This window comes from Eleutherodactylus coqui, chromosome 2 (assembly GCF_035609145.1).
Source record: "Eleutherodactylus coqui strain aEleCoq1 chromosome 2, aEleCoq1.hap1, whole genome shotgun sequence".
Lineage (NCBI taxonomy): Eukaryota > Metazoa > Chordata > Amphibia > Anura > Eleutherodactylidae > Eleutherodactylus > Eleutherodactylus coqui.
The window spans coordinates 111,306,646-111,327,008 of record NC_089838.1 but is presented as its reverse complement, the minus strand read 5'-3'; the positions used below and the strand labels follow the sequence as shown (position 1 = coordinate 111,327,008).

The 20,363-nt window shown below is 42.4% G+C and overlaps 1 protein-coding gene across 3 annotated transcripts in view; it reads left to right on the top strand.

Annotated features, from left to right (window-relative positions):
* The first annotated feature begins 814 nt into the window (after positions 1–814).
* Positions 815–20,363, top strand: part of UNC5A (unc-5 netrin receptor A) — a 374,244-nt gene continuing 354,695 nt past the window's right edge. For 2 of the 3 annotated variants that reach the window (XM_066591341.1, XM_066591338.1), the window contains exon 1: positions 816–1,227. In XM_066591341.1, the coding sequence (XP_066447438.1) occupies positions 1,128–1,227 (100 nt within the window). In that variant the 5' untranslated portion in view covers positions 816–1,127. Of the gene's footprint in view, positions 1,228–20,363 lie in introns of all 3 variants that reach the window. The other variant, XM_066591340.1, reaches the window with a different exon arrangement.

The following is a 20,363-nucleotide window of genomic DNA, read 5'->3' as shown; positions in this document are numbered from 1 at the left end:
GCAAGAAGTGAGATAGAGCTCCCCCTCCTAGTGCCGGTTCGGACCACCAGGTCTCCTCATCCTGGGAGAGAATGATAAAGTATCGCTTTGACCCCCCTCGTTTCACTGCCAGCTTCCCACTCTCTATTCTTTCTGTTCACAAGAAAGGAGAACAGGGAGAATCTGAGTTGGGGGATCCCTCTTCACAAGTCCCATAGCAGCAGCAGGGGCTACCCTTAAGTTACTTGTGTCACAGTGAGGTTGTAGTGTATTTACAGATACATTGTAGCCCTGAATGTAACAACACAGTTTGTAACATTTTGCAACATCTCTAGCTGTATTTACTCCACATTTCCTAGGGACAAAGTGCTGCTCCCCTGACAACGTTTCATTATAAGCATACTACACAATAGCAGAGAATTTCATTTTGACTATATTTTTATTGGCTTTCTAGCAATAAAAGGCCAATCCAACACTCAGTGGTCCTCAGAGATAGCTTTCTGCCTTAGAATGATGTTCTCTTTCTAACATTTGCATAAACATTGTACATTTCTTGCTGTGAAGGAATTGGTTGCTGTCCTCCCTTGCATAAATCTCAATCTCTTTGTGCATTAAATGCACACCCCTCCCACCTCCATCCCTGACAGACAGCAGCTGGGGTTAGGATGCCTGCGGCTGCAGCAATCCTGTTTCCTCCCATCAGCATCGCAGAAGCTGCCACTTTAACCAGCTGTTGCGTTTCCTCCAATCCACCCAACCAGCTGCGATCCAGACCGTGTTTTTGCAGCCTATGTCTGCATGTCCCTTTCTCTCTCTCGCTCACTGGCTCATTCTCCTTTCGCTGCTCTGCATTGCTGTGGAGCCCACATAAGCCACTACAGGAGAGAGGAGAACAGAGGGAGAAAGAACTGTGCCTGCTGTTTTCTGGCAGCTGGATCTTTGCTGTTTGCTGACACACCTGGCCCTGCTATCATTTTTGGAAAGTCAGGTGCTACTGGTAAAGGGGTGACACTTAAAGGGTGCCCATATGGATCATTCAACAGGAAAGAGGTGCTGCTATGTACTGCAGAATGGAGGAATACCCTGAAATCTGTCACATTGACACTTCTCTTGCTTACATTCAGTGACACCTCAACTTTTGTCCTGCAATGGGCTCATGGCTGGGGGAGTCCAGTCTACACAACAGGATGGGAGCAGCATGTTTCTTGCTGGTCAGTGGCTTCCTCAGCTTGCACCTTCCTCCTTCTGGTAAGTTTGACCTCTCTCAACTTATCTATCACTTACAAAGCAGGAGTTGGTGCCTTGCATGCTGCTCATGATGTGGTGGCACAACTGGCAGATCAATGCGCCTATTTTATCAATGCCATCCAGCTCTCTCTTCTGTGTTGTCTTACCATGCAATGCCATGAAGTGCTCTTCTCTGCTGCTTTAGCCTCTCACCTCTGGTCTCTCCCATGGGAAGCACTGAAAGAGGCATAGTAACAGCAGGTGCATGCAGTCTATCAGACACATAGCAGAGGCAGACAAGGCACAAGAGAAGTATTTGTACAGGCGGATAGACATTTAGTGAATGACTGAGATTACATTTTCTGCAAAATATACAGTATCTTGCATGCAAGTTAAGACTGGGGCAGTAGGGAATAATCTAATCTGTCTACCTAGCTATGTATCTAGAAGATGGAGTGTGCAGTCATAATGGGTTAACAGCTTGTCAATGAAGAAGGCAGTTGGATGCATTAGTCAGATCTTCCCATTTAAACACATAAATGTTCAAGTAGTAGTATTCTGCACTCATCATAGTGGCCTGTATACTGTAGCTATCCTCTATTGAATCTCTTCAAGTGCCAGTATGATGTGAGGGAAGGGACAGGCTTTTCTAGATGAGGTCAAGAAAGCCAAGGATTCACTTTGGTGTATTATTTACTGGTTCCTGTCCTTGTAGAAAACAGTGTTAATAACTCATTGGAAACAAGGCCTGAAACTGCACTCTTGGCTGATTTAGTGCAAGTCCAGGTGAATGTTTTACAATGAAGGTGGCTGCAAACCATGATTTTTAGGAGTCCTGAAGCTAATAGGAGATCTTCATGAAATGATTTTATGCCAGGCTGGAAAAACTTAATCTGCTCAGAAGATACTTTGTGCTGTATGGTGTCATTCCTATGGGACTACTATATAATATACATCTTGGTTTGGATATAATCTTTATCTGCATCTTTGTAGATGCGCTCGTCTCTAGTTTGGTAGTGCTCATATGTATGTTTCTTGCAAAGCACATCGTGCTACTGCTGAGACTATATAGACAAACCTACTGCTACTGATATATATATATATATATATATATATATATATATATATATATATATATATATATAAATGTATTTATTTCTGCTTGGTTGTAGAAGTCCTTAGAGTAATACAGATTTCTTGATGATATAGATGATATAGGCTTCTCTTTTGTTCCGTGTTGAAGGTTTATTCATTTAGAGGGCAGCTGTACATTGTGCATGCATTTTTTCTACCCATTAATTCATAGCTTTTCTTTTTTTTACTGTATTTGAGTATATTAAAGATATCTAAAGACAAAAAGATATGTGTGGGCGATCGAGTAAATTGCCGTTTGCTTTCTAATAATGGTGGTCCGTGTTTAGGTGATAGCTGTCAATCATTTGTGTAATAACAATGTTATCGTGATAGCGCTGTGATGTTTCATCTCGCTTTTCGTATGGTCATATCCAGCTAAAGTAAACCCTTGAATAAACAGTATGTGTAGATTGTGAGACCAAAGAAGCGTATGCCCAAATCCTTTGTAGTATCTGTACCATATCATTGGGAAAATGTGTGACCGCGTCTGGTGAATGTGATGTGTCTAGCTCTCCGTGCGTACGTTCCTGCTCAATGAAGCAACAATGTGTAGTGTGTAGATACATAACGATGGTAATGTACATGTATACATTTCACTGCACTGTAGTGTTCGGTATATCGGGAGTACCTATTAGTTATGGTCATCATTCTCAGGAAACATACAGCATAGCACATGTGCAATTCTGTCTTCTGTGATATCTTCTTAAAACATGCACATACTGACATATGTCTTAGTAGACAGTTATCAACATTTTTTATATGTATTTAAAAATCTTCTACCTACAATTCGTATTCCGATACAAGTCCATTAAAATGTTACTTTTTCTCTATAGCAAATAGGGACTGTACAGGGTAGCACCTGTTCTTTATAAAGAAAGAAGAGGTTCAGGCTATTCGCATTGATGCTCTATACCGGTCTTCTTCCATGTAGAGGTGGAAGGAGGGATAAAGGCAGTAATATACAATGTAAAATCAGAAAACACAATATATTCAATGCTACAGGAAGTTGAAACGTGGCTTTAGCCCATTTCGACTATGGAATAAATATAGGCGGCATTTACTATATTGTTGACAATACAAATGCAAATGCTTCAGTTTACAATAGCTAATTTCCACCATTAATAATGATAAATCTAGTGTCAATTCTCCAAAAGTGAAATCAGATGTATTATTACCCTTAGTGGTGCTTGACTGAGGTCACCGAAAGTTTAAAGGATAGTTTGAGATCTGTTGGCCACAAGCCTACACAGACTTCAATGTTTGACAGTCTACAGCTGTGGTCAAATGGCAAAACTGCAAAACCAGTACCCATACAAGGATGAAACCCTTCAGTGTGATTATTCCAATGCCCATTATCATTATTATTAATCATATAACCATCCCAGCACATTGAGAACCAACAGCCCCAGGGCCAGTCCATGCACTAGGAAGCAGAAGCGGTTTTATTAACATTTCTAACACGTAATCTCATATCCCAGCCCTAGGAAAACTTGAGCACACAATTCTTACATCACGAATCTTCCACTACCCTTCATCCCAGTTATTGTATTCTTCTCACACAGAAGTATATTTATCATATAGACGAAATTACACAGCTGAATACACTTATCGGATGCTCATATAGTACCATACTTTTCATTCGATGATATAAAAGACACAATCAGCTATAATAAATTATATAGAATTCTCCAAATCTGGAAGTCTCCTCTTCTATCATCAAATTCATATTTCATCCAGTTTTCACAAAAGCCATTTTCTTCGTAATATATGTGTTTGTGAATGGCAGCTCGATAAGAGAAATCATAGTCCTATTTATTGAAAACCATGTTGAGTTTCATGCCGTTGACTACAGAAACACCTTTGAGGGTTATGACCCAAATAACTTGAGTCAACCATTTATGACCTAATGCAAACGTTCGATCTCAGTCGAACCTAAGAATTTGGCTAACAGGGATTTCAATAAATGTTATTTAGTACTTTGCTAAATTCATAGAAGAACATAACACCTTTTTCTATGTCGGTGATTGGAAAATTGCAGACTGTTCAACATTTGCTCAACGAATGGGAAAGAGTGGACTAAGATCAAGTAGAGGTCATAGAAGATTATGATATGATCAGCTAATGTAATGATACATTGGACATCTCCCGCAGATCAATGTCATGACTTTGTTGGTGAGCTCATGTAATGGTTTTGCACCAAGAAGCCAAATGGTTCAAGCTATACCTTTAAACTTTTATGTGTCCAGAGGGGTTCGAGTCTTATTCGTAATACACATCAATGAAGATACATCATGTAAGATATCTCAATAGGGGATCACTGTTATACTGGTAGATAAATCATTTTTAATTTTTCCGAAACTCAGGAAGGGTCCTCCTATGTCTTGAAAATGGCGGCAGTGTTACAACCACTACTATTAAATCCCTATGGAACTGTATTGCACTTGCACTGTTAGACTGGTACATCATATACATAGGCATGAAGGTCATTCTAAAGGACAGTGACCTAAACATTATAGATTTTAGAATTCCCTTCTGTGTGTATGGGCTAAGCTCTGGGTCTTGTGTGTACGTACTTATATGGTTTCTAACCCAGAGCTCGTAACTCCTCAGACTTGATGCCTTTGTTTTTTGTTCAGTTACCCATGACGGACCAGTTATATGCAAGTTTGATATTTTCCCATACAGTAATTGGTAAAACCACTGAAACTACAATTCTAGTCTTTGGATTGGGTTATAGGGTACATCTTTTGATAGCTGAATAGATAGAAGACATGCTGTAGATTTTTAGAATTGGTTTCTTTAGTGCAATCTCTCCTCCTTTTGGTTGTTCATATCACTGCACTTACTGGTCAATACATCAGTGAATTCAAGAATCACAAGAAAATACATTTAAGAATAGCTAACCTTTGTCATTTATTTTATGATGTATGATATGGCTTAAACTAGTTATTTTTGTCACACTGTTGCCTTTTAGAATGTCGTTTATGGCACTTTTGCTATTACTGTTGTTTTTAACAATATGCAAAAATGAGATGACATGAAGCAAGAAATATCCGAAATCTGAATATTGCCCTTTTATTGGCATGTGATCATATGAAACTGTAAAAAAAGGCAATAGAAATCTAAGGCAATAAGGTAAATGTAGGCCCAGAGAGATGTGCTGTTTAATATAAAGTACCCAGTAGTGCACAGTTTTCTATATGCGCTGCTGACTAGCGACTGCTGTAAAGTTGGGCTAGTTTGTAGTTTAGTTTTAGTGTTTTTTTAAGAATATTTTTTCATAACCAAGAAATAGAAATCACAAAAAATCAATCCAAAAGGAAAGACTGTACTAGTTGTTAGTCCCTTAACACCCAATGCCCACGGACAGATAATCGCTGCGGAATTTGCGGCCGGACGCCCGCCGCGAATTCTGCAGCAATGTCTGTCCATAGCATGCCACGTTAAAAGAGTACGCTCAGGGGGAAGAACCACAGCATGCTCTATTTTGTGCGGGAAATCGCACAATGCCGTCAATGGAAGCCACCAGTCCTGCTGCAAGTCGCAGCAGATCCACACCATCGCCTGCGCATCCTGCCCTGCACTGTGCATGCGCGACAGCTCGCCAGCCGAGACACTCGCGGCAGATCTGGACAAGTAAGTATAGGTCTCTGGGGTTTACTGCCGGGGCGCCGGGTCTGATTCAGCTGCAAAATTTCGCAGTTGGAGTCTGACCCGGCCGTGAGCATGAGGCCTAAGGGTTCATGGCAGAACCATTCAGGACAAAACTTAATAAAAACTAATGGAAAGAGACCATGATCTGAGGACATTGACATTTTAACTGCAGATGTGGTGACAATGCTATATATAACAAATTAAAAGGAGTTTACAGGATTAGAAAAATATAGCTGCTTCCACCCAGAAACAGCGCCCCACCTGCTCATGGGTTGTGTTTGGTAATTAGTGCTTAGCAATTATTGAAATAATCGGTCAGGAGTGACTCTGCAACAAAAACGCCGCATGAGGGCTCCTTCGGATGAGCGTGCTTCGCAATATGATCACTCCTGCGCAATAGTTTGCTGGCACCGCTCATTCACACTGGTAGGGGAATCATCCCCCCTGTCTTAAATGGCTAATTAGCTGGTGATCGCAGGTATGGACAGCGTTTAGTGCATTCCCGCGCATGCAGATTTGCGTGTTTGCGCACCTCCCACAGACCGCTATGGGAGTCTTTGGTGTGCAAATACACACAAAATAGAGCAGGTTCTATTTTTTGCATCTGCGAAAACAGTGGTGCAAGAAAAGAAGAAGTGAGAAGGAACCAATTGAAATCAATAAGTTGTAATATCTGTGTTTTGTGGGCGGGATTCTCCTGCGCTCAAAATACAGAAAAAAACACGCTCATCTGGAGACGCCCTAAGGGCAGCATTGAAATGACAAGCCTGAAATGACGGCCGTCCCCCTACTGATATACTGATACAAGAGGGCAGGTATATACACTATGGATCCCTCAGCATGCAGACAGCCAGACTGCCAAATGGAGGAATAGTAGCACATGTGCAGGACAGTGATGAGCAGCCACTCACACTCCTTCCTTAGGTCTCTTTCGCACGGTGCGGGCGTGCTGGTTAGGAGCGCACAGAAAGCACTTCTATTAGAAAACAATTGTTTCCTATGGAAGCATTCAAATGCAGGAATTGTAGCTCCTAAAGAGAGGACACGCAAGTGCTATGCCCGCACCTAACTCCGCAGTGCGCAGAAAGATAGGACCTGTCCTATCTTTGCTGCATGCTTTCTGTAGGCCCCTATGGGAGCTGGAAAGCCCACAGCCCGCACCATGGATCATGGAACCGGGCTATTGAATTAACACGTTCACTCGATCTTTTACAGCTGTATAGCCGCGAACTTTGCTTACGACAATACATCGCGCCGACAGCGACCGTGTGAAAGAGCCCTTATACTAAGGTAGGGTGGCTGCTTAGTACTTATTCCTGCACAAAAAAAACTAATATAGGATGTCAGGCCACATGGGACATGTAGTACCCCATACAGGCTAACAACCTATTAATGACACCATATTTCAATCCAGCAGCTGCCCTGCACTTCATATTTTCCATTCTACATCCAAATCCGCAGGTTGTCCTGCAGACTATGATGAGAAATTGAGCACGTGTTGCAGTACGCCTTGCGTTTCGGGTCCACACGGGGCTGATTTCCAGCGGAATGTCCGCAGCGGACATTCTGCTGCAGAACAGCCATGGAATGCCTGCCTCCAAATCCACACCAAGTAGTGCGGGTTTCATTGTGAATTCCGCGGCAGAGATGGCGACATAATTGACATATTGCGGATTTGAATTCCACGCGGCAAGTCAATTTCTGCAACTGTGGATGAGATTTTCAAAATCTCATGCACATTACTGCTACTGTAAATGAAGTGGAATTTCGGTGTGGAGGGTCCACACACAAATTCCACGGCAATTCCGCTTTGTGTGAACCCCACCTAAAGGGTCGCAAAAAGAGATGAGCGAGCGTACTCGCTAAGGGCAAATACTCGAGCGAGTATTGCCTTTTGCAAGTACCTGCCCGCTCGTCTCAAAAGATTCGGGTGCCGTCGAGGGTGAGCGGTGAGTGTGGGAGTGAGCAGGGGGGAGCGAAGAGAGATCTCCCCCCCCCCGTTCCTCCCCACTCTCCCTCACCCCTGCAGGCACCCAAATCTTTTGAGAATAGTAGGCAGGTACTTGCAAAAGGCAATACTCGCTCGAGTATTTGCCCTTAGCGAGTACGCTCGCTCATCTCTAGTCCCTAATGTTTAGAGTTTTACCATCCAGCCTGGTGTTTGTTTTTTCTCCCCACACCCCTATTTTGCCCATTGGTCCAATTCCAAACCCTCTTATTGGCCAACGATAGAGGGAAGTCTTGCATGGGTTCTCCAGTTGTCTCAGGGATGAAACTGACTAGGGGTGAGCTCCCTCTCTCGCCAGGTCCTGTGAAGAATGAGAATGTGTCTAGTATGCCTTGAGTTGTGTGAAATGTATTGGGGGGTGTGCACAATTTTGATATATTACCTAAATTTGTGCCAAAATCTCGTATTCCCTTTTCTTTTGTACAGTGTGCTTTCTATAACACGACTGATAAATGTGCCCTGCTACATTTTTTGAATCTCTTTTGCAACAATGTATTCCATTAAACACCAGCACATGTGAACAATACCTCAAAATTTGCAGGTAAACATATAATTAAAACTCGTTAGCAAACAAGGAACGTAGCTTTTAGCCGAGATTTGACTATAATCAAGTGCAAAAGATTCCAGAGACATCCATTCAGAGCCGTGTAAATTTGCTAGATAAATTAACTCCGGTTGTGCGGTTTGTTTGCTCTGTAAATACTCCCCAATGTTTCGGAAAAATAACAATAGTTAATGAACTCTGAATTCATCAAGATATTCAGTTCAACATACCTGCTGTCACTTAGAATATGCTATATGATACTTGAATTGATGTTTCAGTAATTCCAGGACCAAAATGTAAAAATGTCAACTCTAATTAAAGACTTGACTCCACCCAGTGAGCACTGTGACGGGCAATCATTACCGGCGGCATACGTTAGCATCCGGCACCGGTTACACTACACATGGCGGTTCTTCTAGTGCCATGCAGGACTCCGATTAAATGAAAATTGTATCTAGAATCTACACTTTGTAATAGAATATTCCGCGGGGAAATTAAAATATCTGTCAAGACTTTTCACCTTAAAGTACGCGCTGTCAGAAATCCTGCGGTAATCTGTATACATAGAACACTATTAGAATTTCTCTCCATATACTTTATTAAACTTGCATACTGCTTAATAAGGACCGAGTCAACACTGTTCTCCAAAAGAAAGGTCATGGGGTCATTTGTGTCCGTGAATGCTACTTTTCATTGGACTGCACACTGATTAAACCTCAAAGGAAACCGTGTAGTGGGGGTTTCATCAAGCAGTCATTTTTGCCCAAAAATGGCCATGCATTAAAATCAGAAGCCATACCCCAAGCTTTTATTTTTGTAAGTATACATTTAAAGGGGCTGTCTTGATATTCATAGTGGGCAGTCACCCATGCAAGACCATATGGGATAGAAGGAGATTTCTACTGTACTACATGTCTGTCCATGCATGTGAATGGACATTGACATGAAATTTTGCACATAGTATCATCTTGGTTAGAGGTTAAAAAAAAATTAGAAATTATGTTGTCTTGGCAACCCTAGGCTTCTTTCCCACGAGTGTATATTGGCCGATATCGGCCGCCATTTTCACGACTGACCGATATGTGCTACATTGGGAGAGATTAAACTGGTGAACTTTCGCATAGATCAAATGTTTGTGCGCCTGTTCAGATGGCATGGGTCCTGGCGAAAATACGCCGAGACTTCCATGCCGTTGCCCCATTCCCCTCCCTCCCCATCGCTGGCTCACCTCTGGTCCTGTTTGGGCAGAAGGACAACAGCCGCACTTAAAGTAGCAGCATCCTCTGAAGCATTTATGTGTATGTTCTGATATAATCTTCTCTTACTTAAAATATCACGTTTTGTATTGCACGCGTTCTGTGTGTGTGTGTGTGTGTGTGTGTGTGTGTGTGTGTGTGTCAGAAAAACCATTCAGTAAAATTAGGAATAATAGCCATCATAATACAAAGACGTTAGCTGTTTTGAATACAAAAAAATGCTCAGGGCAAACCAACAAGCAGGTCCCTCTGCATGTTGCAAACCAATGTGCCAATGTGGAGGCCTTTTGTGTGTTGCCCAACTGGCCTACTTTTGTAGATACTGGCAGAATTTTTCAAATGTCTCAACAGGCTTTTCTTTTATTGTTAGTGCATCTAATTAAAATATTTCCTGACCAGGCTCCATGGGTAAAACATTCTGTAATCATAAGTGAATGGACTGCACCTGTTGCAGAAAGCTACAGGACCAATTGACTGAATTGAATGAATCCGACAAAATAATTGTGAATATTGCTGTTCGTATTTCACACAAGCATTCTTTCAATACAGAGTAGGTGCGTCATAAATGTGAATCTAAAAGAACCTATGGTCTCCAATGGGTTCTTTCAGCCAAATTATATATATATATATATATATATATATATATATATATATATATATATATATATATATATATATATAATTTTTATTTATTTATTTTTTTTAATGATTTTCCTGAGGGCTTATTTACACGGACGTATATCGGTCACCAGCCGGCCGATATACGCTACCATCTGAACTGTCTTCCCCCTTCCCTCTCCCTTACCGGCTCTCTGCCTCTCTCCTCTCCTAGTAGTAGAAAATGTAGTAGTAGTAGAAAATGTTTGCAAATCATTTTAAAGCCACTTTTAGGAACTGATGATGTTCCATAACCGTTGCCACACTGGTCCTTAACTAGTAAGTTCTGTGAAATGATTGGAACAGGCAGGAAACAGGAATAGTATAGAAATACTTGTACAGGGATGCTTTTTATGACCAAAGGGGCTGGCTAGATTGTACAAAGGGAGAAAAGGGCATAACTATCTCTAGATACTAAGCTGTATATAGAACAAACACCTGGATATAATAAAAAGTTAGAAAACAACCTCTAAGCCTGGTGACAGACAAACATATTCTGGCTGCATTTATATGCATCTGTAATACGGACGAGTGTCCTGGCCTGATCACTGTTATCCTGACCCGAACTACGAGCCTCATAGGAATCTGTGATGCCCAGAGTTTGGGTCAGGATAGTCAGAGTCAGCCAGGAGACTCATCTGTATTACAGATGCATAAATGGAATATGCTTGCCTATCATCAACCTGAGGAGGAGTGCTATGTGACATTGTGCTGGATGGTGAGCCGTCTCTATCATCTAATGTCAGTGGTGGATTCTATATTATCTGCTTTATAACAGAGCTCTTTAGTGTACATACCATATACTGACAAGTCATATGTACTAAACAGCCAATTGTGAAAGGTCAATGCATTGCATTTTTTTAGATTTAATCTAATATAGATAGTAATTGGAAAAATATATAAAAAAAATATTGATACATGTAGTATACACTTTCTATAAAAGGAATCTGTCAGCTCCTATGCAGGGCCGTATTTATAACAAGGCACTTAAGGGCATGTGCCTAGGATATCCGGAAGGAGGGATGGCAGCATTATACAGCTAAAATGAATAGTTTATTATGTTTGTGTAACTTTAGTGCTGATGGCAGTTCTGCTTTAAAAGAAACTGCCAGCAATACTAATCAGTACACAGCTCTCTATGTGCTGATAACATCCAGGGCTGCTGTACAGAGATCCCATCACAGAACAGTTCATGTGGTAAATTGCGTTTTTTGTGAGTTTCGATTTAACATTAGAAAGTCCTATACACATCTGGAAAAAAAACGCAGCAAAATCGCAGAGAGAAAAAAAAAACACCCTAATGGTTATCCCACCAGTGCTACTGCAAATATGCGAAGAGGAAAAGATATAGATCCCAGATATACAGGGTTCCAGCCCTCAAGAAGCAGGCAGGCATGGTGTGCCAGTGGGGCTTACAGTGTACTGTGCAGTAGTTTCTGTGTCCTGTACGTGAATTTATGGGCGCAGTGTCTGTGTATGTATTGAATTCTTTCTCCCACACTGGCAAGAGCAATATCGGGCCATGATTCACGGTCCGATATCGCCCTCTCAATGGATATGGAACCCCTGGATGTGAGGCATTTTCATGTGAAAGCCTCGCATCACTGCGGGGAATCCTTTCATCCCATTGCATTCAATGAGGCTGCAGCAGCGCTGGCCCCAGTGAAAGCAATAGTAAAACATTGAAATCTCCTGTCTTTGTTGTGACAGCAGTGGCAGGAAGTTCCTTCGTCCCCACGGGGTGTTCCCTTGTCACTGAACACTCCGACGCTGCTGTCACAGTGTTCAGTGATGAGGGAATTCCCTGCTGGGATGAAGAAATCCCCTGCCGCTTCTGTCACAGCAGAAGAGGCAGAAGATCGTGATGTTCTGTCATTGCTTTCAATTGGGCCAGCGCTGCTGCCGCCGACCCCAGTGAAGACCAAGTGCAACCCCTGGATGAAGGAAATTCCCTGCTGCAGCAGAAAATTGCAATCTTCTCCCATTGCTTTTAATGGAGTCGGCGCTGCTGTCACCAGCCCCATTGAAAACAATGGGCGATATCGTAGAAAGAAAGGAATTGTTGCAACTTTTTTTCCCCGCAGAATCACGGGTGTAAATGAAAATGAAACCATTGAAATTTATTGGTTATATAATCATGTGTTTCACTCCCTCTCGCAATGCAAGAAAATCGCCCAATTTTCTCACCTGTGTGAAGGTAAATCTGCATCTACATATATATTTGTGTGTGTAATTCTATGTATTGCACTGTTGGTGACATTTATTTAAGCCATATTTGCCAACTCCCCTGGAATGTCTGGGAAAATCCCTGAAAAAAAGGGAGATTTCCTGGACTCCCAGAAGAGCTGATAATCTCCGGAGTCCTGAGCCCTCTTTGAAGCATACTTACCCTACCTGCAGCCTTCTTCACTCCTGGTTACTGTTCTTGCACCAGGATGGTATCTGTGGACTGTGGTTGCATCAGTGAGTGAATAGGACTGCAGAGACATCTGCACATCTGGTGTGGAGTCTGATCTGGGGTCTGTAGTAAGGGAGAGCCAGGTCTGAAAGTTTGTATTTATGGGGTCTGATATCAGTATTTGTTTAGGGGGAGTCTAGTCTAGGGTCTGTATTTAGATGGTGTGGTCAAATATCGTAGGCTAGGGGGCATGTCATATATAAATGGAAGGAGCATAAAGTATGCCACTTTCTGCACCTTTTCAGGATGTCCCTAGTGTTCATTCTCAAAAGTATGATCAAGGGTTCATTCAGACACTGTCATTCACTATGCTGTGACTTTCTGTCCAGGGGTTCCATCTGAATCATTGAAGAAAAGGTATTCAGATAGAACCCCCAACAGAACAGCAGACTTAATGAGTTATATTAGAAGGACATAATAGTTTAATCGCCTGCTCTATTCTGTCTTAAATGGAAAACAATAGAATACATGTCAAGCGGAGACACCCGTGGGCTTCATTTGACTAATTAAAATATATGGATCCATCCAGGTTTCTAAGTGCTGTTTCTGGTGATGGAACTGTGGGATGGAAAGGCTGGGTGCACAGTAAAACACGGTTTGAACCCCGTCTCATATGGGGCAAATTCAGTGCGTAGGGCAGCATCGCCTGTAAATACAGTCCTGCTCCTACAAGCCCATCAGCTAAGGTTATGGGCCCACAGGACCTGATTCATTCACTGAGCCCAGGACAGGGCTTCGACAGACAAGCATGTTACATACTTGCACATGAATGAGTCCTTTTTCCCTGCGCCATAGCGCACAAGTTTGAATAAAAAAGCCAGAAGATAGGTCCTGCCCTATCTTTCCCACATGTATTATTAACTACGTGCGAGAAAGATAGGGCAAGTCCTATCTTTTCTTGCCTGTACTATTAACTGGCGAGAATACTGTCAGTGAAAACGAAACCATTGAAATTCAATAGTCCGTTTCATCCCGTTATGCGCCTGTGATTATCTCGCCTATGTGAAGAAGCCTAACTGCACCAATGTCCTCAATGCCCAAGAACCCGATCTATGGTCTTTGCCCCTCTAGGGCAGTCGCTACCCTTGCCTATGTGAAGAAGCCTAACTGCACCAATGTCCTCAATGCCCAAGGACCCGATCTATGGTCTGTGCCCCTCCAGGGCAGTCGCTACCCTCGCCTATGTGAAGAAGCCTAACTGCACCAATGTCCTCAATGCCCAAGGACCTGATCTATGGTCTGTGCCCCTCCAGGGCAGTCACTACTCTTGCCTATGTGAAGAAGCCCTAAATACACCAATGTCCTGAATGCCCAAGGACCTGATCTATGGTCTGTGCCCCTCCAGGGCAGTTGCTACCCTCTTGTTGGCACGTGAGGATCTCAATAAACAAGAAGCTTCAAAACTGAGAATGAGACCTGCTAGCCGTCGCTCATGTCACCGCTCTCCCTCCTTCCCAACCCACAGACAATTAAGACCTCTCTAATTTGCTGTTTGTATGTCAGGAAGACAGGATGCAGCTCAGCCCCCTCCAGAGGATTTCTATCGTTTCACCGTTCTTTATTGACTTTTGTGTTGTCTATTTCCATCTGTAATTTTCTCATCTGCTGTTTATTTTTTTCCTTTTCAAAAATAGCTGCCAAGATTGAATGGAAATGTCTTGTCTCTTATTGCCATGCCTCATCCTATATAGTAGCGGGTCGCTAGCTCAGGACGGCTTCAGACGAGCGTATTCCAAAATGTGCTCATTCCTACACAACTTTTTTTGCACAGAGAGCGAGAGTATTTTCTTTATGTACCTGCACAAATACTGTGCATATTTCTGCTGGCATCGCTAGTTTACATGAGCGGGAGAATCGCCGCCCTGATTTAAATGGCTATTAGGCCAAACAAGGTTTGGGTATGCAAGGGATTACGCAGTGTTTTACACATACCCGCTCGTACATATGTGTGTTTGCCAACTCCCATAGACCTCTATGGGACTCTTTGGTGCAAAAAATAGAGTAGGTCCTATTTTTTCGAGCCCACAAGAACCACGCGTAAGAAATGAGAATTAACCCATTGAAATCAATGGGTTCTCTTGTCTGCGTCTTGCATGTGCGCAGGAAAGCACTAAAGCACAGCCATCAAAAGGAGCCCTTATTTGTTAGGACAACAAGTTTAAGGGTGGTCTCACACAGGAATATTTGCATGCATAATCTGTACATGCAATATGCAGAGAATACAACCCATTGTTTTCATTGGGTTCACTCCTATCTCTCATGCTCTATTTTAGTGCCCCAATCTATGGGGCATGCGCACCAGATACCCACGGAGATGTGCAATACTCTGTGCAATTTTTATGGAAAATCAAACACATCTGGTACTAGTTAGGCTTCACAGCCTTTTAAATGAACGGTCCCCGACAGCACATAAAGTACAGGAAAATGCGCAGATTCGCACACAATCGCAACATTCATCGCACTCAAAAATACAGTAAAATCTGCACAAATGCATGCAAAAATGCGCCACCTATTGCGCAAATGCACGTGGATACACTTACACCCGTGTGAAGCTGGCCTAATATGCAGATTTTAGTGTCCACTATATGCTAATGAATCCTTAGTTCAGCTTCACATGGGCGTATGCATTGTTACACGCATCTTACTGCAAGGTATTTATGTGTGGCCAGTCAGCTTCTTGTTATGTGGACAACAATAAAGCCTGGAGGGATGATTAAACTACTTGACACCAGATATGAAATAGTGACCTCCTTTTCTTCCCAAGACCACAAGGGATACAGTAATTAACCACTCCACTCTCTTAGACCATCAGCAGGGTAAATATTAAACTTATTTCTGCCCTACACCACCAGAGTGCTGATATTTAATAGGGGTTGTCTGCGTAGTTTTTTTTAAAATCCCATTCCCCATGCATATGTTCACCTCTCCCGGCTCCCGCTGTGTCCTGCACCACCGCTCCGGGTCTAGCTTCTGACATCATGTTTACAGGCTGCCCCAGTCTGTTTAGAGGATATCACAGGCTCCTGCAGCCAATGACACAGCTCAGTGTTTGATGGCTGAGCTCTGTCATTGGCTGTGATGTTATGTAAACAGGCAGGACTGTAGCCTATAAACAAACTTTGGAGCGGAGGACCAAGCAGAAGGGTGGAATACAGCAAAAGCAGGGATATGTGAGTATATACCTGTTCCCCCACTGAATAAAAAACTATTTGGCAAGCCTCTTTAAGCTTTTACTTCTCTAGTCGTCAAGGAATCTTATCATAAACCCCTTCACTATCCTAGACAACTGGGTATGTGGGTAGTGGTGCCTTCACTATCCTAGACCACCAGGGATGTTCGCACAGAGGCTACAATCCTAGTCATGTAGACTTGTTATATAACTTTTATGTGGATGTTATGTGGCACTATGTATGTGGCTGCTGTAGACATAATTAATTTGGCTCTGTAGGATAATTTTTAATTGAGGCTTCTTTGGATCAACCAGTTTAACAGGAACAGAGCTGAGGCCCCTTCTAACAGAGCTTATCTGGACTCGTTTCGAATGATGACCTATCCTCTGGATAGGTTATCAGTAGGTGATGGACATAGTAGTTGATTGATCAGTAGTTGATCTAACCCCCCATCACAGTGCACCAGGCTTGAGGTTGTCATCAGTGAACAGGGAAGGAAGTGCAAGCACCGGCTTCACTCCCATTGAAATCATTGGGAGAGATGCTCTGCTACTACACTTCCTGCTTCTGTAATGGCACATCCTGTCTTGGGAAGAAAGCACAACAGCAGCGCAGATCTCCCATTGATCTCAATGGGATTAAAGCCAGTGCTCACACTTCCTCCCCAGTCCACTGTCTGGACAGTAAGCAAGACAGTCAACTTATGGATGGGGTCCCGAGCAGCATATCCCTACCCATCATCTACCGATGCCCTATCCAGAAGATAAGTCATCAGTCAAAACAAGCCCAGACCACCTACAATGGCATAAAGAGTTACCCTCCAGCAACAATGTTCTTGTCTTATTACTTGTTAAATATATTATCAAAGCTGCATAATGTCTCCTGAGAAGCCCAGAGAAAAGAAATACAGAGATTTCACAGCACTACCTTGATCGATTAGAATTACATTTAGTGTATTTGGATCCCTTCTGTAGAATAATCTAATGAAGGAGCCGTTAGGAAGAGCACAGGTCATTATTGAGCTACACTCTTTTACCACCAGAGAAGAAACTTGCTTTTTGGTGAAAAAACTTCTCAAATAATTTCATTCCTACAATTCTCACTATTTCCTTGGAAACAAAGGCACCCAAAATACAGTGTTTCCCCGAAAATAAGACAGTGTCTTATATTAATTTTTGTTCAAAAAGGTTTAACTTTTTTACATGTATAGCTGCCTGGACACTATTTAAATTGACTTTTTTAATTAAAGGGGTTGTCCCGCGCCGAAACGGGTTTTTTTTTTTTCAACAGCCCCCCCGTTCGGCGCGAGACAACCCCGATGCAGGGGTTAAACAAGAAAACCGGACAGTGCTTACCTGAATCCCCGCGCTCCGGTGACTTCTTACTTACCTGCTGAAGATGGCCGCTGGGATCTTCTCCCTCGGTGGACCGCAGGGCTTCTGTGCGGTCCATTGCCGATTCCAGCCTCCTGATTGACTGGAATCGGCACGTGACGGGGCGGAGCTACAAGGAGCCGCTCTCCGGCACGAGCGGCCCCATTCAGAAAAGAAGAAGACCCGGACTGCGCAAGCGCGTCTAATCTGGCGATTAGACGCTGAAAATTAGACGGCACCATGGAGACGAGGACGCTAGCAACGGAGCAGGTAAGTGAATAACTTCTGTATGGCTCATAATTAATGCACAATGTACATTACAAAGTGCATTAATATGGCCATACAGAAGTGTATAGACCCACTTGCTTTCGCGGGACAACCCCTTTAACTGTTAGCAGGGCTTAATTTTGGAGTAGGGCTTATGTTTCAAGCATCCTCAAAAAGCCGGAAAAATCATTTTGCATCTTCAAAAATTCTGGAAAATCATGCTATGTCTTATTTTCAGGGTATGTCTTATTTTCAGGGAAACAGGGTAGTTACAATAGGCAAGACTCCCTGCATGAGACATGCAACATTCTCAGTGATGTTCACTCAGCATGTATTAAAATAGTTTGGTTACAAAATATCTCTCTACATATTCCCATTCCAGATACTTTTCGTACAACCAACAAATGCAAAATTGGGGTGCACAAAAGTCTCGTTCTTCATTCTAACGTTCATTGTCCAAAGCGGGAGTTTTCCTGCAAATATTTAATTCTGAGTTATTAAAAATATATTTTTAGACATGACGGACGTCCAACTGTAGGGTACGGCTGCTTTCTTTCATTTCTCAGTATGGTCTATGGATTTCTTATCAAATTGAAGCCTTGCATATCTCGGTTGTTAGAGTCGGTGAGTGTTTCAAAGCGCTGAATAAATAATCTGGATCACAGATGCAGCTAGAAGCCTTAATAACATGCAATCCATCTGCAAGTGTATGTTTATATGGGAGGCTAAGCGCTTGATGGACTGTTAAACTAACCGGCTCTGTGTTCCTGGTATGTGTCTTATTTTCTGAGAGCTTCTGCAGGTCCGTTTGCTTGTATGACAATCGTGTCATCTTATATAGGTCTATACTACGGCTGCATGTGAGGCGTACAAGTGTTTTATCTTCACATGCCGCCTCTGGAAAGCTGACATCAGATCTGTACATGCTGTGTTGTTTTATAGCATTTACAATTCTTCAACCATTTGTTCTGGAAGCATGGCGCTCCTTCCTTTTTTTTTTACTAGTTCTAAGCCCTCTTCAGTTGTATTCCTTCATGTCTTAAGTTAACAAACTTTGAAAAAAAAACGCATGCTGAAATAAGGAGAATAAATTCGGAACTTCTTGCAGTATGTCAAGACCATCTAGGTGATATTTGAAGCAGTCTGTACTTCGATTCATATTAGGTACCGTAGTTGTGTTATTGATACGGAATGGTGAAAGCCATGAATATAAAGCTTCAGAAATTCCGGAATTGATATCTTGTTTTTTTTTTTTTAAACTTCCCCAAAAAAAATTAATAAAAGTTTTTCAATGCATTATGTTAACGGTGCGGTCGGGAAGAACTTCCTGCAACTTGTCATATGTGTAAAGCGAAGCATTAAGGGGTGACATGATGACAAAGCAGTGGTGGCTGTCATTAGCAACAGCAGTCGATCACTACTTATAGTGGAGCTGTTAATTACAGCCTCGCTCTGACAGTGATCACTGTGATTGGCCAATCAATTCAGCCAATCAGAGCTATTATGTGCAAAAGCCTAACAGGATATGATGACAGGGTAGGATTGCTGCAGACTTGACCAGCATCAATCACTATGAGCCACCAAGGAGGGCCAATATAGCAGTCCCACTTCAGTGATTGCTGTGATTTGTCAGTCTTTCAGATCTATTAAACACATCATTTGTTATTGGCACCTGTTTTTCTTGCCTTATTCTGTTTTGTAAAGGCAAGCAGAGCAGATCTACAGTCAAAAGAAGAGTATGGTTTTGACCACATTCAGGGTTTTGCTGTACGCAGAAGACCCCGCGTAACAAATTTTGGGGGGTTTCTCCAGTGGCACACGTTGAGCACAATATATTGATCATTAAAATCGCATATCTGTGTAAAAAAATGCAATATTCTCTCCATCCACTACAAATTAATTTCTGGAAAATACCTGTGGGGTCAAAGTGATCCTTATACACCACTAGGTGAACGCCTTAAGGGGAGTAATCTCCAAAATGGGATCACTTCTCAGTAGTTTCCACAATACGGGGTACCTCAGAGGACCTGCAAAAGTAAATTTCACCCAAAACCAGTCAAACAAAACTGGTGCTCACAAAGCCAAACTGCAGATAATGACCACATGTAGGGTATTGATCTACCTGGGAGAACCTACCTAAAGAGGCCCTTTGTTTTCTCTCTCAAGTGAGCAGTCTCCACCACTCACTGTCAATAGATGACATCAGACCTGATTGACAGTGAGCAGTTGAGACCACCCACTTGACAGATTCAAAGCTTCAGAGCCATATGTAAAATAGGATTTTGTATGTGGTAATGAGGATAGTAGAGAAAAAACTGCAATAGAGTCAACAGTAGAGTATGCTGAAAAGCAGGGAAATGGCCCAACTGTGGGAAATTTGTAATTTTCTCTTTCCATCCAAAGCACATTAAATTCAGAAAAACACCTGAAGGGTCAACACACTCACTACACCCAGGATAAATTATTTGAGGGGTATAGTTTCTAACATGGGGTCACTTCTTGGGGGGTTTACACTGTACTGGTACCCTGGGGCTCAGGAAATGTGACATATTTACACTTAAAACAAAAAACATTGCAGCAAATTCTGTGATCCAAAAACGAAAAAGTGCTCCTTCCCTTATGAGCCCTGCCATGAG